This window comes from Danio rerio, chromosome 1 (assembly GCF_049306965.1).
Source record: "Danio rerio strain Tuebingen ecotype United States chromosome 1, GRCz12tu, whole genome shotgun sequence".
NCBI classification, from domain to species: domain Eukaryota; kingdom Metazoa; phylum Chordata; class Actinopteri; order Cypriniformes; family Danionidae; genus Danio; species Danio rerio.
Window position 1 is genome coordinate 32,375,278 of NC_133176.1, and position 24,939 is coordinate 32,400,216.

At 38.6% G+C, this 24,939-nt stretch overlaps 1 protein-coding gene across 1 annotated transcript; it reads right to left on the minus strand.

Annotated features, from left to right (window-relative positions):
• Positions 1–545: 545 nt before the first annotated feature.
• On the minus strand, positions 546–24,939 carry timmdc1 (translocase of inner mitochondrial membrane domain containing 1). The gene is given in 8 exon segments (NM_001017828.1): positions 546–822; positions 913–1,023; positions 11,707–11,785; positions 11,934–12,001; positions 20,246–20,334; positions 20,471–20,633; positions 24,288–24,515; positions 24,871–24,939. Coding segments are annotated over 7 exon segments (879 nt in total). The 5' UTR covers positions 24,509–24,515; positions 24,871–24,939; the 3' UTR covers positions 546–674.

A 24,939-nucleotide genomic window follows, 5' to 3' on the forward strand; every position in this document is an offset into this window, starting at 1 on the left:
GTGCTTTACAGTGCCTGGCCCCTGCAAATGGTAGATTGAGCATGTTTTGTCAGAAAAAAAAGCATCTAATCAAACCCAACACTGCTGCTTGGCACACTGTTTAAAGACACTATGATCAATAGCACTTTTAAAATTTTGCATCTTTAAGTTGAAGCCTAAAGTGAATGTGTACCTCATACTATTTCATTTAAAGACAATCCAGGCATTAATTAAATTGAGGTAAACAACTCTCTCCTTACAATCTGTGCTTTTGTTACAAAAAATTTAGTAGCAAACCTCTTCGTGGAAGGGTTACACAATTTACCCAGGAACAGAAATGTTAAATTCTAGCATCAGATCCACAACTCCAGCTCCTTCCAGACATTTGCGTCTTGTCCATTTATTGCATATCAGCATTAAGTTTTCAATTACCTACATCTCACTACGAGAAATACAAGACGTGTGATTGTGTGAACTGGATGAACTAGAAGCGTGTCAATGCATGAGACTTGAGACACTTGCATATTGATATAGATATTGATATATACAGGAACATGTACAACATCCAATATTTAGCAAAAAGTTTTTATTTAATATGCTGATTTTTCAGATTTAAATATCTGGAACACATTTGCGCACACATGCACAATAATCTAAACAAAATGTGTACTTTAACGTTCTCCGAGTCTCCAATATTACTGATTATAAGGGCCTTTTGCTGCATTCCCATTCCCAGGTTGACTGAGGAGCTCCTCTACTTGTTGAAGGTCAATTTCAGAGTCCTGATGTTTTAGACTGCTCATTTCTCCAATGAGATCATCTGTAACCTTTAGACGAGCATTCCTGTAATAAAGACGTCATCTCAGTTGTGTGTTCAATAATATTATTAATATCATACAATTACATCAAAAAAAATATTCTGGTGGAACAAACCATTCAGTGACTCTCAGCTCATGCAACTCTCTTCTTTCTCTTCGCCTCTTATCACGCATGGTCTCGCCTCCAAGATTCTGCAGACCCAAAATTAAAACTCCAGCCGGAAACCTGTTATTACACAGTATCTTCTAAGTTAAAGTTTAATTAAAATTAATAGTTCAGTAAAAAAAAAACAAATAATAATAATAGCAATAGTACTACTGTACTGAATATCAGCAAGGATGTTGACAAAAAGGACACAAAAATTCAAATACATGCTGATGTAAAAACATGGCACATTCAATTCTTAAAATACTGCTTTCATAATACAGTTCTATTAAGATTTAGTTATTACAAATAAAATTTCAGAAGTTGTTTTGGTTATGCTGGTTTGATTAACAAAAATACTTTAAAAATATCTCATCAAGCATTGACTATGTCAATGTACGATGTAAAATCCAATCAAATTAGTTCATGGGATTTAACCGTTGTAAAAGGTCTATACAATTCAATATTATTTTTCATTTTTGCTGCATACATAGTGTTAATTAATTACTTGACAAAATTCAAATACTACTGGCCAGAAATCAAGCAAACAAAGACATTTGTTGGATCAACTTGAAAGTTGAGAGATATATACACTAGATATCGCATGTGGACCCTGAACATGCGTCAATAGCGCCGTCATATTTGTACAGTGCTCCCAGAACAAATGTCATTCAACCGCACTAGATGCTGGACTTTAGCGCTGCTTACGGGTGTAATAATGAGCAAACAAAGGAAACAAAGCATTAAGGTAGAACATTTCAGAACATAGATTAGATCCAATTTAACAGGTAGGAAGGAAAATACATTTACATGCACACTAACTCACGCTCGTTGTTGTAAATGCCTGTGCTGTAACTTATCCATCGATGTAGAAAAGTGATGTAAAATTGTAATTTTTGTAATTGAAAAAAATATCTTTGCATACTGACGACTGGGAAAACTCCTGGTCATAGATATATGTATATATGCTTTATATAAAAAAAACTTCGACTGCGTGAATTGCATTAATTTTTTTAACGCGCTAATTATTTCAAATTAATCGCATGCGTTAACGCGTTACAGTTTTTCTTAGATGTTTACACACAATTACTTGTACTACAAACACAATTTCTACAACATGTAACTGATGCACCAACACCTTGAACCAATTCTGCTAAACTACAAGCACAATTCCTGCTTTACACTCAAATTGCAGGTTTACAACACATTTTTTTCAAAACAATACACACAATTCTCTGCATTTTGCAATTTTCATGCAGAAAATCTTCTGTTTTCACAAGGAACACGCTGTCATTCACACAAGTCAGTTGTCCTACTTTGCATACCAACTCATCACATGAGTAAACACCTTTCACAGAATTGCATTTTAGAAATCAGAGCTCATCTGGTTCACAACTGGTTTACTGCCCAACTATGTTTTTTGGATGTTTATCTCCCCCTCCATATTTTCCATTCCTCAAACCTATTGAGGATTTTTTTTTCTGCCTGGAGATGTAAAGTGTATTACATAAATCCACACACATGTATACCCCTTCTCCAAGCTATAACTACTGATGCTTTTCGTGGCTGGATTCGCCATGCAAAGTGACATTTCCCCCACTGCTTGGCCAGACCAAAACAGAAAAGAGGATGCAGTATAGCTGTTTTTTTATTTTTTTTTTACTGTGACTGTATTCAGTAAATACTTCTGTTGATGGCATATGTAGACCACGATATCTGCAACTTTGTGTTGGTTGGGATGAACACTGTGTACACTGTATTTGTGGGGTAAATACAGTAAAATATATTTGGTATTTGTTTGTTTGTATAAAAACAATACTCTGAAATATTTTACAATGCACTTCTGTAGGCCTACTGTCTGTAGTAAAGTGTAACACTGAACAAAAAAAGGCTTACAGAAAGTCATAATGATGAATGGAGAAGAAGTGGTCAGAGTGTTTTACATTTAGCACATCAGTGTTCAACTGATCTTATGAATGTCTATTGTGTGATGGCTTGTGTGTGTCATTTGTAAACAAAAGACCATTTTGAGAAGAAATCACATTGTTTTGAACGCAGAGTTTCATTTTGCAGAAGAATTGAAGAGTTTGGAGAGGAGGTTGTTGATATCAACAGAGATGATGGGTGTGTGTGGTACCTTCCACATCATCCAGTGCTACATCCACGAAAGCCAGGTAAGATTAGGATTGTCTTTGACTGTGCTGCACGATACCAAGGTGCTTCATTAAATGACTGCATTCATCATGGCCCAGATCTTACTAAAAAGCTGATTGGTGTTCTTCTAAAGTTTAGACAAGATCCCATTGCTTTAAATGCTGATATTGAAAGCATGTATTACCAAGTCAAGGTGCCACCTCAAGAAAGAGATGTGCTTCGTTTTCTGTGGTGGGAGGATATTGATCCTGACAAACCACCTGAACACTATTGAATGACCGCTCAACTTTTCGGAGGTGCCAATTTTGCTATGCAGAAAGTTGTGGAAGACAATAGTGAAAGTTTTTCTGATAATGCCTGGGAAACTGTGAAACGAAATTTCTATGTCGATGACTGTCTCAAGTCAGTATCAACTGTGAATGATGCCATTAAACTTGCTTCTGAACTCCGTGAGCTCCTCAGCTGTGGAGGCTTTAGGCTAACTAAGTGGTTAAGCAATTCCAAGGAAGTCATGAAAACAATTCCAGCTGAACTTTGGGCCAACTCATTGCATGAAGTCAATCTCGATCAGGATGACTTACCATATGAACGAACACTAGGTGTCCTTTAGGATGTAGAAAGAGACTGTTTTACATTCGAAGTTATGACAGTTAATAAGCCTGCAACAAAGAGAGGAATTTTGAGCACCCTTTAGGATTCGCTAGCTCATTTGTGCTCAAAGCAAAGGGGATCTTTCAAGAGCTGTGCCGGAGAAAAGTTGATTGGAATGAGGAAATACCAGCAGATGTAATAACACAGTGGCGCAGATGGTTAAATGACTTGCCTTTGCTCTCGGCTCTGACAATTCCAAGATGTCTTAGATCAATATCCACCAGTTGCTTGTCACCGATTTAGCTCCACCACTTTTCTGATGCTTTAGAATTGGCTTATGGTGCAGTTTCTTACATCATGATGGATGAAACTTGTAGGCTTGTAACAGGGTATCTGCACATTTTTTAACAAGAAATTTAAGACCTTTTAAGACCTTTTTAAGTCCTCTAAAATGAAAATTTAAGACTTTACCTAAACAAAAAAAAAAAACAGGAAAATGTTCAGTGTGTCAACACAGAATGATGTGGTGAAGGATTAGCATGGCACAACTCACTAGAGCCACGCTCACAGGGGCGGACTGGCCATCTGGCAATTCTGGCAAATGCCAGAAGGGCTGGACCATTTTTTTAATGTGGGCACCTATTTTATTTATTTATTTTTTCATATGTATTGTTTTTTAAATGTAGGCATCTTTTATTTTGTTTGAGATGTGAATATTATGATGATGATGGTGGTAATAGTAAGAATAATAGTAAATGTTAGGCACTGGCCCAATTGGCAACAACCGGCTGGTTTTGAGATGGGCCGACCCAATCTGAGGCTACTCAGATGTAATCAAAATCTGGCAAGAATGTTAAACAAACAGTAAGTGCAAAAAAAAAAAAAAGGGAAAGGCGGTCAAGTCAGACATTGCCAAATACATAAAATTTACTGAACTAGTCTCGAAAGGGGTCAGTGTGATGGCGCAGTAGGTAGTGCTGTCGCCTCAGAGCAAGAAAGTCGCTGGTTTGAGCCTCATCTGGGTCAGTTGGTGTTTCTGTGTGGAGTTTGCATTTTCGCGTGGATTTCCTTCTGGTTTCCTTCACAAGTCCAAACACATGCTATAGGTGAATTGGGTAGGCAAATTGTGAATTGGGTAAGCCAGTATATTGGGTTGCAGCTTTAAGGGCATCCGCTGTGTAAAACATATGCTGGATAAGCTGACGGTTCCCAGATTAATAAAGGCACTAAGCCGAAAAGAAAATGAATGACATGATTGCATATATAAATGGGTTGCTTTTGTTCCAGTCACATACATTAAATGTTTAAATATCTCTTAAATATGGTACTGCTTATATCATTTTACCATCTGTACACCAATATAAGTAGTGAATGTGCGTGTCCTTGGGTGGGGCTGTGTCGGTGTGGTAATGTGGGCTGGTGTGGCTACAGTGCCAGGGCTGACTTTTAGTCCCAGTCCGCCCCTGCACGTTCAAGACAGGTCAAAGGGACGCAAAAACTTTTATGCCGAGTGCTGATTGACCTTACAACCCTGACAACAGGGTACCGATCTCGTCAGTTGCTCAACGTCTAAAGTGCAAGTATAAGTCTTCGTTGCTGCGTTCATGGATTCATCGAACATTATGATGAAAGCATCCTTGTTTGCTTGTGAAATTAGTTTCTTCTTTAGGTATGGGGCAACACCAAATCGTGCTAAATATACAGTTTTGTCTCTTCCACATGTGAACGTACTCGCACACTCTGAGTCAGGGAACATTGCTTGAAAAACTAGGTGGACGTCCTCATTTGAGGTGTACGAGTGGTGGCGGCTTACGGTTTGAAATACCCACAGTATTTCGGCCTTAAATGTAACTATATTCGCAAAGCTGCTGAAGGCATTGCTAGAAGTGGACGGCCTTGTGGAAGGCTGAGGTCGAAGTGCTCGATGAGAACACACTTATGGGCAAACTACTTGCCTGTGACTACACATACTTTTTGTGCTTCTCTGCTTTCATGTGTGAATCGAGCGATTTGCGGCCCATTGTCCCCAGTTTTATCGTCTTTTTACATAAAGCACACCTCCCTTCATGATTACTGGCTGTTTTCTTTAGCCACCCCCGATACTTTTCGTCCTCCAACCAATTGTCATCAAACAAACATTTGCCCATGCTTGCGATTCGCAAAATGCTGTGGTTGCGAAGTATCAACGCAACGCATTCATCAATCACTTGTATGTCACCTATGGAATGATGCAGGTTGCACCCACGAAGTGCTGCCCCCAAATGTTGCGCTGGTCAAATAGCGGTTGAAAAAAACGAATAAAAAAGACGAGTTGGACATGAAATTTAAGATCCCACATGAAATTTAAGACCTCCTTATGGAAAATTACAGAATTCAAGACATTTTCAGACCTTAAAAATCGAAAATTTTATTTAAGACATTTCAAGACTTTTTAAGGACTCGCGGGGACCCTGTTGTAAGGTCAAAGGCCAGACTTGCGCCTATCAAACCAATTAGCATTCCACGTTCGGAGCTACTAGCAGCAGTAATGGCTACAGAGCTGGATCAGATTATCAAGCATCATTTGCAAATCCTAATTGGAGAAACTTTCTTTTGGACGAACAGTACAATTGTACTTAAGTACATTAACAACAAACACTGTCGTTTTCAGACTTTTGTTGCTAACAGTTGCAAAACTACTTGTACATTCAGAACCCAGTCAATGGAGACACATTGACTTTGCTTCTAAACCTGCAGATGATGTCTCTCGCGGGATGACTGTGGGAGACATCTTTTCAAATAAACGATGGGTTTCTGATCCACAATTTCTTCTGCATGAGAAGTAACATTAGCCTGTCCAACCTGATGTAAACAAATTACCAGAGGAAGCAGAGATCAAGCGAACTAAAAAGGTGTATGCAGCTAGCATAAGTTCCAACCAGGTGACAAAAAATGCAATGGATAGACTTCTGGAACAGTATTCCAGTTGGCACCGATAAAAAAGGGCTACTGCTATCTTGTTGCGTCACAAGACCTTGTTGCGCAAAAAAGCCAGTGAGCATCTTCCTGTTCCGATCACTGTTGATGAGCTACAACAGGCAAAATTTGCCATTCTCAGTTATATACAAACTAAATTTTTCGGAACCACTCAAAACAAAAAACAATTCTCTTGCCAAGCTTAAGCCACTTCAGGATGAAAACGACCAACTACTTCGTGTATGAGGCAGACCAACAAATGCCCCAATTTGTTTTGAGACTAAACATCCAATTATTCTACCCAACAATCACCATGTTACCTCTTTGATTGTGAATCACTACCATCTTCGCTTGGGACATGCAGGAACAATACAAGTGATCAGTAAAATTCGGCAAGGTTTCTGGATTCTGAAAGGCAGAGTTGTCATTAATCAATCTCTTAAGTCATGTCTGCAGTGTCGAAAACTTAGAGCTAAACCTCAGGACCAACAAATGGCAGACTTGCCTGACTCTAGAGTGACACCAAGCGAGCCTCCATTTAGTAGTGTAGGCATTGACTACTTTTGACCTTTCTTGATTAAAAGGGCACATAGTGAGATCAAGAGGTATGGATGTTTGTTTCCATGCCTCACTACAAGAGCAATCCATCTAGAAATTGCGCACAGCCTTGATACAGATTCATTTATCAATGCCTTACAAAGGTTCATTCGTAGGAGAGGCCCGCCCACTGATATACGATCTGATAATGGAACTAATTTTGTGGGGGGATTGCGAGAATTGCGGAATGCTATCAGAGACTGGAATCAGCGAAAAATTTCTGATTATTTGCTGCAAAACAATATAAAGAGGATATTCAATCCACGTGCTGCCTCCCATATGGGTGGTATTTGGGAACGACAAATACGTACTGTTCGTTCTGCTCTCAACACTGTCTTATCACAGCAGATGCCAGATGATGAAGGCTTGGCAACATTGTTTTGCTGTGTCGAGTCTATTGTCAAAGTTAGACCAATCACTAAACTTTCAGATGACCCATTAATAATAATAATTAATAATTCCTTACATTTATATAGCGCTTTTCTGGGCACTCAAAGCGCTTTACATAGTGGGGGGGATCTCCTCATCCACCACCAGTGTGCAGCATCCACCTGGATGACGCGACGGCAGCCATTTTGCGCCAGACCGCACACCACACACCAGCTGATTGGTGGAGAGGAGACAGTGATGCAGCCAATTGAATATGGGGATGTTTAGGTGGCCATGATGGATGAAGGCCAGTGGGCAGATTTGGCCAGGATGCCGGGGTTAAACCCCTACTCTTTTCGAAGGACATCCTGGGATTTTTAACGACCACAGAGAGTCGGGACCTCGGTTTAACGTCTCATCCGAAAGACGGCGCTCACTGAGCAGTATAGCGTCCCCGTCACTATACTGGGGCATTAGGACCCACACAGACCGCAGGTTGGGCGCCCCCTGCTGGCCTCACTAACACCACTTCCGGCAGCAACCTAGCTTTCCCATGTGGTCTCCCATCCAGGTACTGACCAGGCGCAGCCCTGCTTAGCTTCAGTGGGCGACCATGTGAGAGTTGCAGAGAGCTAGCTGCCGGCTACAACCTCTACCACTTACACCAAATCATTTGCTGTTACTTCGTTCCGATCCAACTTTACCTCCAGGAGCTTTTGTGAAACAAGACCTTTACCGATGCAGATGGCGTCAGGTTTAATATCTGGCTGATGTCTTCTGGGCCAGATGGATCAAAGAGTATTTGCCTGCTTTACAGCAACGTCAGAAATGGCACCAACCAAAGAGGAACCTTAAGGTTGGAGATCTTGTGCTTATCTTGCATGAACACACACCACAAAATCACTGGCCTTTAAGACTGCTCACTCAAGTTTGTCCAGGCGCGGATGGACTTGTGCGTACTGTGGAAGTAAAAAACACGAGCAGGAATCTTCACTCGTCCAGTGGACAAAATCTTCTGCAAAGTCTTCAAAATCTTCTTCAAAGTCTTCTGGAGGCCAATCTTTTCACCAATGACAGTTAAGTTTAGGACACAACCCTTTTCTTTGTTCTTAAATGACCCTTAAAAGGGTCACTGAGGCTAGGGATGTTGGGTTCTGTCCTCTTTAAGAGAAAGCCATGCGGGAGATCGCATTGGACTCTGGGATAAAAAAACAACACAAGCAAAAAAGTACACAATGCTCAGCGAGTGACTCATGTTGTTGTGTGCAGATAACCTGTAAACCTGTTCAAAAACTGATATTTTCCTGTTCCCAGTGTGGTAAGAGAGTTTAATCTTTGTTTTGGTATCACCGTTGTGAAGTTTGAATAGTCTGTATGAGATCGCCAAGTAAAGTTAGCGCCTAACTATTCTAGAAGCTCATATGCTCTGAATATGGTGATGTTTAGTTATTATACTGAAATGTTGATTACACTGGGATGTGTTAGCTATCAGGTGAAATAGCTTTGATTAATTAGTAATACTTTATTTGTTTCTTTTTTATGTTTGCAGTTTGACCACACACACATGCACAAACTCAAGATATCTAAAAACAACTACAAATTACAACAACCAAATGTTGTGAGTTCTACATCTGGGAATAAAGAAAATAACAAACTCCATGTTAATGTTATCTTTATTGGTAACGCACTAATTTTGACAGCACTAATATACGAATAAACTGTTGACGTGAATAAAACCACTGATCCAATCAAGCTATGTATGTCGATATTAGTTTCATATCTTCTAAATGCTAATTTTGTCAATTTTGGAGCACACTAGCTTATATATATCTTAATAATGAACAATATTGATATTAACATCTAAAAAACTTAATTTCATGGGACCTTTAAACATGCACTGGGAAGAGCTGGAGGGTAGATACAAAAATATTACTTGTATAATCCTAACTCTAATATATAGAGTTGAAGTCAGAATTATTAAACACCCTGAATTATTCAAAGGGAGGTTAATAAATCTGATTTAAACTATATATTTACACTTTTTAATTTTCATTATTTGTAAATAATTTGTTAACATTGTTGCTTGTGTGTGTTTTAAAACATTAAAATACTATTTTGATTAGTATACAATTTAGATTTTTTTGCACAAAAAAAATAAACACTGCAGTGAAAAGGTGCAATCCAGAGAAATGCTACAGAGAGAAATAGATGCAGCAATGACAGAGCATCTTAGACATATATTTAGTATCTATCTATCTATCCATCCATCCATCCATCCATCCATCCATCCATCCATTTTTACAGTGCACAAATGTGTCATTGTTAGAATTACACATGATTATACTGTTATAAAGACATTTAGGTATGACTGGACTGAATTTGTCCCTTTTAAGAACCTTAACTATTTGCATATTACAACTAAATATGCATGTTTTGGGTGAATCTTACACCTGAATTAAGCAGAGACACATATTAATGTCTAAAAGATAATGGGCTCTATTTTGATGGTGCATGCGCAGAGCGCAAAACGCAGGGCGCAAACGCTTTCAGGGCGTGTCAGAATGCATTTTTGCTATTTAAAGGATAGGAAAATCTGCTTTGCGCCATGGCGCATGCTCTAAAAGGGCTGAGTTTATTTTCTTAATGAGTTATAGGTGTGTTTTGAGAATAAACCAATCAGTGTCTCATCTCCCATTCCCTTTAAGAGCCAGTTGCGTCTAATAAATAATTAATTTTGTTTGTCAAGCACAAATATTTGTTTCAAAACTATTTCTAAATTCAGTTGTAATTTCCAGCAAATGAATAAATGATCTATAATAACGAAGTATGTTCAAAAACCGAACCGAGTTATATCCAAATACACATGCTGTGCCCCATTTGACCTAAAACCTGACAGGTGGACAAATCTAAGCTTGTTTAATAAATAATAAATTATTGTTTAATAATTTTAATAAAACAAATATAAATATGGATATAATAAATAATACTGCTAATAATAATAAAATTATAAATATAGCAAATTGAATGTACTGAAAGAGCCTCCCAAGATAAGGAAAGTATGAAGGCCGTGGTTTTTAAATTCATGTTGGCTAGAAATTAATGTTTTGTAATATTTGAATCATTTATATTTATATCCTATATATATATATATTTATATCCTATATATATATATATATATATATATATATATATATATATATATATATATATATATATATATATATATATATATATATATATATATATATATATATATATATATATATCCTTATTATCCTATATATACCCTTAATATTTTATATCTTTTTCATATATAAAGATATTTGCGTATTGCTCTACATATTTTGTGTATTAAACAGTGTGTAAGCGAGGCCCACTCTGCACCAGACAATAGACCGACTTTGTTATGGTCTAAAGAACAGACTATTTACAGATTCTCAAAATAGTAACCCGCTAAAACACGCCTGCTATTTTAGACCAGAAAGCCTATGTGCGCACATATGAACGCAAATGCATTTGCTATTTAAACAGCGTGGCGCAACACCTCAAAATGACCCTTGCGCCGAGCTGAAAATAGAAGATAACAATTGCGTTGCGTTGCGCTGCATTGCGACGGGTGTATGATAGGGCCCAACATATTTAAAAATGCATGGACCAGGCAGGAAAGACAGGTGATTCTTAGCCAGATGACATTAAAGACATTGATTGGATTTTCGTTTTGGACAATTTTTCAACCGTAACGACGAATGAATCTCTTTTCAATGGTAATTGGATGTCCAAAATGTTTGCTAGGATAGTTTTGTGCATCATGCAACACCCAGAGGCTCTTACACAAGACACCACACCACCTTTTGTTGACATTAGCAAAGATCAGTGCACAGAGCTTTTCAGGTTACAAGGTGACCTCTGTGAGTTGATGCCGGAGACCGTGACATCAAAAACGTGAGGTTTTCTGTTCTTTAATGAAGATTAGCATCAATGTTCATGCAGAGCATTATGGTCAACTTTCACATGAATGAATTAAAAATGATATACAATTTTAATTATAAGCATTTGTAACCTGCGTTAAATGTGTCTCACTCTCTAGGTTTTACTCACCCCAGTATAACTCCTATGATTGTACCAGACAGCAGCCCTCTTAGTCCAAGATTTAGTCTGAACACTCCTCCTGTGACAGCTAAAAACAGTATGAATATTGTCATTCTTTCCTGTGGTCTTCAAATGTTGGACAATATGCAATAAAATCCCATGACTCAATATTAACTCAAGCGTATATCAAAGTAGCATCACCCAGAGACAGAGAATGAAAAAAATATTAAACTTACCACCTGAAACTGCGAAATGGCTGAGGGCATTTTGGTCTCTGTATACTGTCAAGCCAGTATTTACAGTGCTGAGAAAGTAGGAGAGAAAATGGGGGAGTAGATTGTAATAACTAAGTTATAATTCATAGTTGATAAAACTTAACGTTATAAGCAGTAGACAAATATTAGTAGTCACAAATATTTTAAATAATTATATCATAATCTTAACTTGATATATTGACAAACTAACAGGAAATACTTTGCAGAGACAATTTATTAATTTGTGGCAAGATAAGGTAGCAAAAAAGTATATCATGAGTTGATCCTTCTAGAAAGCCAAAACAATCACTTGCATTTAAAAGGCACCAATGATGCAAAATCAACTTTGGAAGCTGTTTGGAGAAAAAGGTGTAGGTATTGTGTGTCTATAGTCGTATTACAATGATATAAACACAAGTCTCTGTTTTATTTCCTAACAATAAAATATGATCCAAATCCCAGTGATTTTGAAGCCCACTGCATAGGGCAAAGGAGTGTGGTTTTCCCTCTCAACAAATTGACTTAACAAAAGCTTATTCAAATGTCTCCATAGTAAGATACATAAATATGTCCAAAGAAAAATATTCAAATTGGGATTAAAAGATCTGTTCCAGCTGTGCATGACCAGCCGCACCTCAAGAATGAGTTGTACAAGTTTAAAACATTTCTAAAACAGTAATGTTTTTAACAAATAAAAGACAGTAAAATCATCATTTGAAATTCAAAACTGCGGGAATCAACACAGCTGCATAGTGTTAGTACAACTATTTAGGTGGATGCGCAACCAGACAAAAAAAACAAATACAACCTTTGATCCTATAAATTCACATATTTGGCAGGGTTTAATTAATGTTCCAATGGGTATTTTTGAGCTAGAAATTTACAGACACATTCAGAAGACACAACATACTTATTTTCTGAATAAGTGGGATAACAGCTTGTTGTGTGTTAAAGGGATTTAAATGCACAACGTGGAGACGAAGGACGACACGATGTACAGCAGCGTCAAGAGTAAGTTTTGACATATTCGATTTTCTATTGCCTCCACTGAATCAGCAGTAACAGGCAGAAAGACGGAGACGTCATTTGCATGTGTTTAGTTAAAGCACTGTTCATACCTGATATTAAGATGCAATTTCATCAATTCCATCACAGGTGGACAAATTAGACATTCCCAGTCACACCTAGAGTTTTGTGTTTTGTCTATTTTCTACTACTTATCTGATGAGGGACAACCTGTACATATATTGCCTTTCTCTTAACAATACTGATACCTTTAATACTGCCATTGCTGGGCTACCACAACCTCTTCACAATTTACATTTTATATTAAACATACAAATCTTATTAAAAGTATCATATCAATTAAATATGTTACTTTATGCATTAACAGATAATTTATTTTATTTCCTATCAACTTTAAGCCCTTACACTTTATTCTGTTTAGTTTTAACACGCGGTTTTTATAAAAATCAGTTTAACAATTGTTGTAACCAATTTAAAAAGCCCCTATTATGGGTTTTTGAAAATGACCTTCCATGCAGTGTGTAACACAGCTCTAAGAGAAGTGAAATATCTAGCTAAGGCTTAAATCTAAAATTGCACTTTTTAAAACTTTTGACATCTTTAAGAGTCAACTTAGTGGTTTGAATGAATCGCCGCTGTAACTAAGTCTTTAGCGAACTCAAACCCCACCCATTTGTTGCTCACACAGTCCTGGGAAAAGTGAACCCCCCGGCCCCACCCAAAAACACTGTAAAAAGAGAGAGGAAGACAAACATTGTAGTGCATCCCGGCTGAATCATGTTGCTATGATGCGCGAGGGAAAGTTAGTGTTACTTTTCCTACCCAAAGATGAGGCTATGAAGAGTCTGTGATTGAAGTTTATTTTTGCAAAAACACCTCAGCATTACAGCCCCAGACTTGTGCTGTGTTCCCATCATTTTTCTGAAGTGCATTTACATTGTAATACTATACACATATAATAACAAGCCATGGTGTGTGTGCAAAGTTTTGTGAGTTTTCAAGCATGTTTAGACACCCAAAAACGTAGTTCATTCTAAAAAAAGAAGAGGAGGAACAATTTCAATAGGGCCCACAAATCACAGGGTCTAGATCCCAAATAATGAATGGAGCAATTCCAATAGGGCCTACGCACAATAGGTGCTCGGTGGCCTTAGGATGATAGAGAACAGTGGATAAAAATAATTACATGTGTGTGTATATATATATATAGATTTATACACACACACACACACACACACACATTATATATATATATATATATATATATATATATATATATATATATATATATATATATATATATATATATATTAGCACTGTCAAAATTAACGCGTTAACGCATGCGATTAATTTTAAATAATTAACGCGTTAAAAAATTTTTTACGCAATTAACGCAGTTGCAGGTTTTTTTTACTTCCTGTTGTGGTGGACGTGTGTTCAACATGCCAAATATTGGATAAGACCAAGGAAGCACTTTTTGAAGGGAAGTTTCAGTATAAAACAATTAGTCGCATCACCAGGCTCTCCAAAGTTTCATGCAATTTCGGGTGTTTAATTTTTAACTTTCGACTTCAGTTGTAAGTTGATACCGCATGGCGAACAGAAAGAAAATCCTCCACATTTCGTGACTCGGTGTTCCTTTAAGGTGAGGTTCCTTTTAAGGCCACACGGTAGGATTTTAATAAGAGTATTATCTTAATCATATTAAAATCGGAGTATTGGTGTCTTATGTGAATGTACTCAGAACGTCTCTGGTGAAGTCGCGAGCTGTCAAAAACAGGGCATTACTCTGCCTTTCAGCATGAGCCCTCCAAGTTTAGCGTGTTTCCTCATTAAACGCAACGAAATCGTATGCTTCGCGTTGTTGTGTCAGAATCCTTGTGAAATACAGTAATACTTTAGGACGCTTAGTTTAAGCAAATTTGATGAACGTGATCCTGCGTGTTGAATCTGAGGGGAGTCGCTCCAGTATGGAAGGCCGTTGGGGCTAAAACGTCTGCAGGGCATTGTGTGTCTGTGTGTGTGTCTGTGTCAGGGGTGGAGTGAGCGGCGTATCTGAGTAAAGCCTGGTTTATACTTCTGCGTCAAGTGACCGGCGTAACTCACGGCGCAGGCAACGCGCGCAGCTGTGCATTTATACTTCTGCGCGCTGTCTCTGTTGGTCTGCATTAACACTTCCGAAACGCTAGTTGGCAGTGAGGTGTAAATGTTCCTCTGTGTCGAGTTTCTTCGCTTCTGTGTTGCTTTTCCTGAATACTTCCTGGATGTAGAAGTGACTCAAAACTCGCTCATTTTGAGGCAGGAACCGGCGGACATGCAACAACTTTAACCATGAGGTAAACACAGAACAAAACTTTCCATCCGGAGCTCCTTCACATTTACATTTACATTTAGTCATTTAGCAGACGCTTTTATCCAAAGCGACTTACAAATGAGGACAAGGAAGCAATTTTCACAACTAAAAGCAACAATGAATAAGTGCTATAGGCAAGTTTCAGGTCTGTAAAGTCTAAGAAGGGAAGTATTAGTAGTATTATTTTTAGTAGTATTATTAATAGTAGTATTTTTTTTTTTTGGTACAGTTAGTGTGATATTCAGAGAGGCAATTGCAGATTAGGAACTGTAGTGGAGAGTAAATAGTTGAGTTTTTAGTCGTTTCTTGAAAGTAGCGAGTGACTCTGCTGTTCTGATGCAGTTAGGGAGTTCATTCCACCAACTGGGCAGATTGAGCGTGAGCGTTCACGAAAGTGATTTCTTCCCTCTTTGGGATGGAACCACGAGGCGACGTTCATTCACAGAACGCAAGTTTCTGGAGGGCACATAGATCTGCAGAAGTGAGAGCAGATAAGAAGGAGCAAGGCCAGAAGTCACTTTGTAGGCAAACATCAGAGCTTTGAATTTGATGCGAGCAGCAACTGGCAGCCAGTGCAAACGGACTAGCAGTGGAGTGACATGTGCTCGTTTAGGTTCATTGAAGACCACTCGTGCTGCTGCGTTCTGGAGCAGTTGAAGAGGCTTGATAGAGTTAGCTGGAAGCCCAGCTAGTAGAGAGTTGCAGTAATCCAGTTTGGAGAGAACAAGAGCTTGAACAAGGAGTTGAGCTGCATGTTCAGATAAGAAGGGTCGGATCTTTCTGATGTTATAGAGTGCGAATCTGCATGATCGAGCAGTTCTAGAAATGTGGTCAGAGAAGTTTAGTTGGTCATCAATCGTTACTCCAAGGCTTTTCACCATTTGGATGCAGTAATGGTTGCCCCATCCATCTGGATTGAAAAGTTATGGTGTAGAGTCGAGTTGGCAGAAACTACAAGCATTTCCGTTTTTGCGAGGTTCAGCTGGAGATGATGATCTTTCATCCAGTGTGAAATATCCAACAGGCAGGCTGAGATGTGAGCTGGAACCGAGGGATCATCAGGATAAAAAGAGAGGTATAGCTGGGTATCATCAGCATAGCAGTGGTAGGAGAATCCATGTCTCAGGATGACTGGTCCTGGAGATGATGTGTAGATGGAGAAGAGAAGTGGCCCAAGAACAGAGTCTTGAGGTACCCCAGTGTTTAGATGCTGTAGGTTGGACACCTCTCCCCTCCAAGACACCCTGAATGACCTGTCAGTGAGGTAAGATCTGAACCATTGTATAACAGTGCCCGCAACGCCCAGTGACTCGAGCGTAGATAGCAGGATCTGGTGGTTGACAGTGTCAAAAGCAGCTGACAAGTTCAGCAAAATGAGGACTGATGATTTAGAGTCTGCTTTAGCCAGTCTGAGATCCTCCACGACTGAGAGCAGGGCAGTCTCAGTTGAGTGGCCTTTCTTAAAGCCGGGTTGCTTGATGTCCATGAGATTGTTAAGAGTAAGAAAGTCCAGGACTTGATTGAACACTACTTTCTCCAGAATCTTGGCCATGAATGGAAGCAGGGATACTGGTCTGTAGTTTTCAAGTAGCGTATGGTCCAGGTTGGGTTTCTTTAGCAGTGGGGTTATCCCAGACTGCTTAAATGAAGTGGGGAATAAACCAGAGTCAAGAGATGTGTTAATTATGTGAGTCAGTGTTGGTATGACTGCAGGAGAGATGGCTTGCAAGAGATGAGAGGGAATGGGATCGAGTGGACAGGTGGTTGCATGGCTAGATAGCACGAGTTTGGACAACTCAGACTCAGAGAGCTGAGAAAAAGAGGTGAGTGTGTGTGGTGTTGGTGGTGTACCTTGCGTGTTTGTTGTAGGTGCAGCAAATTGAGCTCTGATTTTTGCAGTTTTGGTGCAAAAGAATGTAGCAAAGTCATCAGTAGTAAGTGTGGAGGATGCGGGTGGAGGAGGAGGATAGAGGAGGGAGGAAAATGTTTTAAAAAGTAGGCGAGGATTAGTGGCATTGTTGATTTTCAGACGGTAATATGTCTGCTTTGCAGAAGTAACCTCAGCTGAGAAAGAGGACAGAAGAGTTTGGTATGTTAAGAGCTGTGCAGGATTTTTAGTTTTCCGCCAAATTCTCTCTGCAGCCCAAAGTTTTGAGCGATGCTCACGGAGAGCATCCGAGTGCCAGGGTGCAGGAGGACTAGCACGGGCTGGCCTGGATGCAAGCGGACATAATCGGTCTAGACATGATGCTAGCGTGGAGCAGAGTGTATCAGTGGCACTGTTCGAATCAAGTGCAGAGAGTTTGCAAGATGGAGGAAGAGAGTCTGAAACAATGGTGGATAGTCTATTGGGTGAGAGAGATCGTAGGTTTCTGCGAAAGGTAACCAGTGTTGGAGTGTGTGGCGGCTCAGGAGTAATGTGGATGTTGAGAGACAGAAGGAAATGATCGGATATTTGTAGTGGAGTTACTATTGTTTGATTAGTAAAGCAGTGTCGTGTGTAAATAAGGTCTAGCTGATTACCTGATTTGTGGGTAGCAGAGGTAGGTGCTCTTTTTAGGTCAAAAGAGGCAAGCAGAGTCTGAAAGTCTGCAGCTTGCGGTTTGTCAACGTAAATGTTGAAGTCACCTAGCACCAACAAGGGAGTGTCAAAATTAGAAAAAGATGAGAAGAACATCCAGTTCATCTATGAAGTGACCTAATTTATAATTCACGGGACTCCATACTTGTAAACAATCGCTCACGCCATTCGCGCGGCTCTCGGGCCCGCCCAGACTCATCAGCGCTACCAAGCCAACCAATCACAGAGCTTGCGCTACGCGTTGTTGTGACGTGTAGTTACATTTTTTGAGAGGTGCACGTCAGCGACGCCGACGGCAAAGGGCTATGTGTCAGCGCCGTAGCATACACCGGCGTTTGACGCAGAAGTATAAATCAGCCTTAAGGGCGAGAGGGGTGTGCAAACGACCGGTTTGCGAGAAATTATCATTTATTTGCGGGTATTTGGGAGTCTCTGTGCACTTGCGGGATACTCCTAGTCTTAGCAACTGGATGAATGTAAAGGAGGATTAAGCAAAATTGTTTCTACTCTATAACTAATGTTCTCAACTCACAGCAATAAAACTTTACAATGAGTGCAACAGTTTGTAATCTATAGTTTATTATTATAATTTTTCATTTTCCATATCTGCAATTCCTGTATTTTGGCATTTTTTTGCAGTCCACTTAGAATCCAACATGGAAATCAATGTTTTCTTTATTGTTATTATTATTTAACGTATAAAAAGAATTAACGCAGTTGGCATAGTTGCAGGTTTTTTTTTTTTTTTTTTTTTAATTTCCTGTTGTGAACTCACTGTCTGTTCAAGAATCCAGTCTGATATGATTCACGCTTTATGACATGGCATTACCCTGCTAGAAAATGGGTACATTGTGGTCAAAAACAGACCCCCTAGTTTTTTGTGATTTATTTCGTGATTTTTCACGATAAAAATGACTGGTATTTGCAAATCAGGCATTTTGTGAGGTCTAAAATTACAATTTTCAAACTCTGTCCAGAAACATGTTTTATGATATCTTTATGAAGTATCTTTTTATGATATCTTTATGAACCCCCCTCATTCTAGACATCTTATTTCTAAATTTGTGTGTTTATTTGAAAGTTGTGTTACAGTATGAAATTATGAGATTGATAACCTCTATGAGATTTAAAGTTGCCTTGGAAAAAGATTTTTTTCTGCAGACACATGGGAGAATTGTTTGACTTCAATACAGTCATGCTGAGTCAACAGCAGACACCAAATGATTCAATTTAAGGTCATACCTACACTAAAGCCAAGATCCATAAAATCTTTCCTTCTGTCTCACCAGTGTGCAATAGATGAAAGACAGCAGAAGACATGGTTGTTCACGCCTTTTGGCACGGTCCCTTACTGAACAAATATATTTGACTGGTTCTCCAAGGTTTATAGCAGACCTTTTCTACCAGGTGCCGAACTTGCCATCTTTGGCTTCTCACAAAACACATTTCTCCCTCTAACAATGCAAGAGTCTTTAATGCAAGACATGGTGATGGCTAAAAGACTAGTGCTTAATAATTGAAAATCACCTTTACCCCTCCCCCCCCATGCAAGACATGGTGATGGCAAAAAGACAAGTGCTTTATAATTGAAAATCACCTTTACCCCCCCACCCCCCTCCCCCACCCCCATGCAAGACATGGTGATGGTTAAAAGACTAGTGCTTAATAATTGAAAAATCACCTTTACCCTTTTTTTTCCTGCCTCTTTTCTTTTTTGTTTTCTTTTATATTGTCTTTTGTATGTCTACAGTATGAGCCAATGTTTTATATAAAAACCTTCAAATAAAGTGATTAAAAAAAAGAAAATGCATTAATGAAATTTTTATTGCAGTACATTTATTACTATGAACTTAAGCAACAATTTCTTTTTTCTTGCATGCGAAAGAAACTTTCATGTATCTTCTAAAAAAAACAAGACCAGAATGAGGTTTATATTCAAAACCATCCCAGAATTATATCAATTTAAAAATTTGCCATTATCTTTGCAAGCCTACATAAAAATGGGCATGACTAAACATATACATTAGTGTAAATGGCAGCCTTTTCACACTTGGCCTCAACTCATTATAAATCCTGGTTTTGATGTCCTGGGTAATTTTTTTTCACACTCCACTGATTATAATCTAACAATAAATTCTATATGTACATAATCAAGCATTTCAGACTTTGTTTCCAAACATTAGGTTAACGACTAATTTAGCTACAAAATTGCTTTGTCAGTGTACTAAACTGAAACAATATATCACAAAATAATATTTATATAAAAGGCTCTAGCACTGTACATCTTTACATTATACTTTTTATGGATTTAAAACTTGCAATATATAAACTTACTTAAACAGGGTCACAAAAGCTGCTACCCTCCAGCTCCATCTCCAGCCAAATCGCAAAAAACCACGAATAGCTGCATTATGGGCTGCACGCTGATTGGACAAAAAGAAAAGGTTATATAGTAGTCCGTTCAACCCACATTATGATACAGGCTTCTGATGTCTGTATAAATGCAAAAAACAACAACAAAAAAATAAAATAATGTTCAGGCTCTGTCCTGTAACTTACCACCGCATCCACTCTGTTTCGATAAATTTCAGCCTGGCTGCACTGGATAAACCTCTGACGAGCATGCCTGGCTCCTGGTAGGCCTCCATAGATCATCCCCACTATGGCTGAAGCAATACCACTTTTTACTACATTTCTCAACTCCTCTGTGTACTGACCTTCACTGTTTAGAGAGTAGAAATAGAAAGGCAAATGCACACATATGACTGTCTCTGATATTGAGAGTACAATAGGGTAACCAGAAGCCTGGGAAGTCCCAGGTGTTGACATCATGTCCCCAACTGCAGCTGTCCCCATCTTATACCAGATTTCATCTCACAAACAGACTGCAACAACAACAGTCTACAGGTTATTAGAGAAATTGTGTAGTTATTTCAGACAACAAATTAGGCTGTAATCACCACAATTTTAGCCATTTAAAAAAAATACTTTGTCTAGATAAAAAAAAGTTTGCCATCTTACAGATTATTTCAGGGATCAGAATTTTTTGAGTTTGTGTGTGCACTGGCAAATGGATCATTGTACTATTATATTTCACTAGAAACACTATATTTCATTTTCAATAACAATTATTTTGTAGGTCCATAGAAGCATAGATTGTTTCATTATGCATTTAAATGTAGAGGGCTTTAAACGAGATGTTTCCCCCTCAGCAGGACAAAACGTCTTTTCAATATCTCCCGCAATTTGATTATCATCCGCTGCTTGCATTAGGAACAGAAAAATGTCACTAAAAACCCACAAACATAATAACATTTGAAAAATTTCTATTACTGTTTGCAATGTAATCAATCACAGCTTCTTCAAATATTTTGTTTAGAAACACTTTTCTTTTTTGCAATTATTTTGTTGCACATGTATATTTTGGCAACAGTCAAAAATAAATTTTGTGTTCAATTTATTTAATTTTATTTTTAGGATAAAAACCATTACAACAGCTGTTGCCAGACTTTGTAACTCGTTGTGGTGGGTTGGTAACTTACTAAGACACAAGATTGTTTAATGTCTTTATTGTATAAACTGTTAAATATTTGAATAAACCTACTTCACATAACAGGTCACCAAGCCCAGAGAGACTCATGCTGCGTTCACACCAGACGCAGAACCCGCGTCAAGCGCGAGTGATTTACATGTTAAGTCAATGCAAACGCGCGAATAGACATCCTGCGGCGCGAATGACGCAAATTGTGCGAATGGCGCGGGGCTAATTGAGTGTTTCGCGCGAATCTCTCGATTTCGAAAATCTTAAAGGGTCACGAAACACCAAAACACATTTTTTGAGCTGTTGACAGTCGTATATGTGTCCCACACTGCTAAAAACACTATTAGGACACCTATATTTCACTAAAAAGTGTAAATTGGTTGTTTTTGCGTTATTTCAAGCAAATTCGTACTTCCTGTTTGAAACGAATTTTTGAAGCTGCGTCACGGTCATGACATAATAGCCTGTATTCCAGCGTGCAGACTGGGCGTCTGTGCCAGAGTGAGTCTTATTACGTCTTACAGTGTGTTGCATTAATGCATGAGTAAGGCTTGGTTCAAACCAATCAGCGCGCTCTATTGTGCAACTTCATTAATATTCATTACTGTGTTTACACGACATAGACGCCACGTTGTGTTGGCAAAACAAGCGTGAAGTGTTGCTTTTATAGTTTGCTGCCATTAAGTTTCGTTTTCTTTTTCTCTCTGAGAGCTCAGACTCACGTGTGGATTAACAGTGTACGCGACGCTCGACAACAATAACTTACGTGTCTAAGGAGGATTATTGTTTACCTGAGAGCTGTTCTCATCTGCAAACGCTGAGATCGGATTCGCTTGTAGTCTTCTCTTAATAAAGACGCGGCTCTAGTTGCTTAATTCCCTGAATGAAAGAGCCAAACTGCAGTTAAAGTCCACCATTTAATAATTTGGCAAATAATTCGACTACAGATGTCTATGTAGGTTAAACACCATCACTTTCTCCTGTGTGTGAGTATTTTGACTGAAACTCGCGCGTGCCCAAATCGACACTCCCACACCCTCCCACTTTAGTTCCTCCGACACTCCCCCCTAAACAGAGCTGGACACGCCCACTTTTCTGACTTTTTCCAAAGTAGAGGTGAGAAAACACCCTGCTGAAACGAGGGGGTTTCATGGCCTTTAACTTCAGCTGACATTCGCGCCGCGTTAACCAATCAGAAGCTTGCTCTTGCGGGGGCGTGATTGTGACGTAGAACCTAGGGAAATCCTCCAGCCTTCACCGACAACAGTTCATCAAACTCGGCTTGGCTCAGTCAGAAGCACCGCTGAAAGCCTCCGTCATCCAGGTTAAGTTTTTGGAGGAGTTTATGAGCTCACAGAGCTGGATGCACATCTGATAGAATGTAGTGGACTCAGACACGACCCTAAACGTTTTGACGATGTTTTTCAGTCCTTATAAAGCACAAACACTGTTATTTTCTTCATAAAATCCATGTTAGCCATTTAGCTATGAAGCTAGAGTCTTCGGGCAGACAGAAGCCCTGCCCATCACGCAAATCCGCGTCTGTTCTGATGTGAATTTGACACGCGAATGAAGTGGGGTTTGACGCGCATATGAAGCGAGTAAACTTAAATGTTCACGCGGCTATTTACGCGCGAATAGCGCGATTTATCCACGTGTTCCGCATCTGGTGTGAACACAGCATCAGGCTGACACTTTTTAAGGAAACAGGAAAACCAAAATCCAGGTAGATGCCATAATTAGGTAGACTGTCAGCGGAGCAATCAGGGATGAGGCAGAGTGGGTTCAGACTAGAGAGGAATATATTTTTCTGCAAAAAGAGAAAAGTTTTGCCCCACTCTTAAGCAATATTTGTGTTAAATTTGAGCAAATACAAGTGTGACCTTTTTATATGAAACTGTGACATGCTTTGCTAGGCCATGCTTGATTGGACAAAACCCTTCCACTAGGATAAATTTATCAATTGTCACATCAATTAAACTCTAGTGAAAAGGCATTTTTAACCCTTTGGTGCACTACATGGGTATAAAGTGACCGGTCTAAGTTTATTTTTTCTGAATTATTTTATAGCTTGTGTGTTTGAATGGGTTTCAAAAAAGCTAAAAAAAAAATGCAGTTGGTTTTTAAAAAACTTGAGTATATTTGTGTTCCAGAATTTTTAAACCAGTTTGAATTTCATGCCGGTTTATATGAAACCAGATACTTCTTAACATGTGCCCACCACCAAGGAAATTGTGGACTCCGCCCTGCTCCTCACCACCATTTTTTTTAATCAGACAGCAAAGTGGCTAACAATGGGATCATTCAATTCTCTTTGTTTTAATAATACTGGCATTCAGTCTGCTCCGTGTTCTGATGTAGAATTGCAGATTCAGAAGAGGCTAAAATGAAATGGATTAATTTATACAAGTAGGAAATATTGCAGAAGAAGTGGGGGGAAAGTTGCTTATGACCTCAGGCAATACGAAGCTTAACTTACATCAGAATTGTATTTAAGAGATGTAGGTGTATCTACAATTTGTCTGAAAGATACACATAATTTTTCATAATTTTGTCATTTAGAATTCTCTTCGATAAGTAACAATAAGTGACAACATTTTTCGCAAGTTTATAATCTAACAGGTTTGTTAATGCATTAATTATTACAATATAAGCACAATATTTTTCTTACATTATGAAAAAAATATATTTCATCATTAAAAAAAGAGAAAAAATCAGTTTCATAGCCACTGCACTACACTATTCATTATTAGTACACAATTCACACATATTGTGAGATGAAGTCCAGAGCAAAATAATTTGTTGCTGAATTACAGACACATCACTGATACTCACACGTTATAGAAAAGATCTTTGATGCGGTCCCATCCTGTGTCAGGAAACTCTGGCTTGCCTATGTGCTTTGGTAAGATCTGTGTAGAGGAATCAGATGCATATACAGAAGGAAGAATGAAGCCAAGAAGAGCTCTGAGATGACCTGGCTGTGAGTCCCCAGGCTGTTTTACATCTGTCCCTCCACATTTAGGTGACAAATCCTGCCGCACTGCAGTACACATCAGTAAGCTGTTAAATAAAAGTAACGTTATAAGAAAAACAAGGTCAGAGATATGAGAGTGTAACGTTAAGTATTTGTGCACTTTCACTCACGTGAATGGCCTGTGATTAAGTGACATAAAATGCATTTTAATCTCTTTGGAAATACATTGTTTCTCACCACATTTACCAATTTAATCCCCCACAGTAATTTGGGAATATACATTTTACTCCTTAGTAAAATGCTAAAATGAACCAACGGTAACCTTACATTTCCCGAATCTTGATAAACACCGAGAAGTATGGCAATACATTCACAGCAAAATTAATCATTTGTGTTCTGAAAAGCTGTAAAAATATAAACAAATAAAAATAAAATTCTCACCGACTTAGAGTACAGAGTCCTTTACCAACAATGCAATGTTGACATATCCACTTCCTTCTTCTTCTTCTT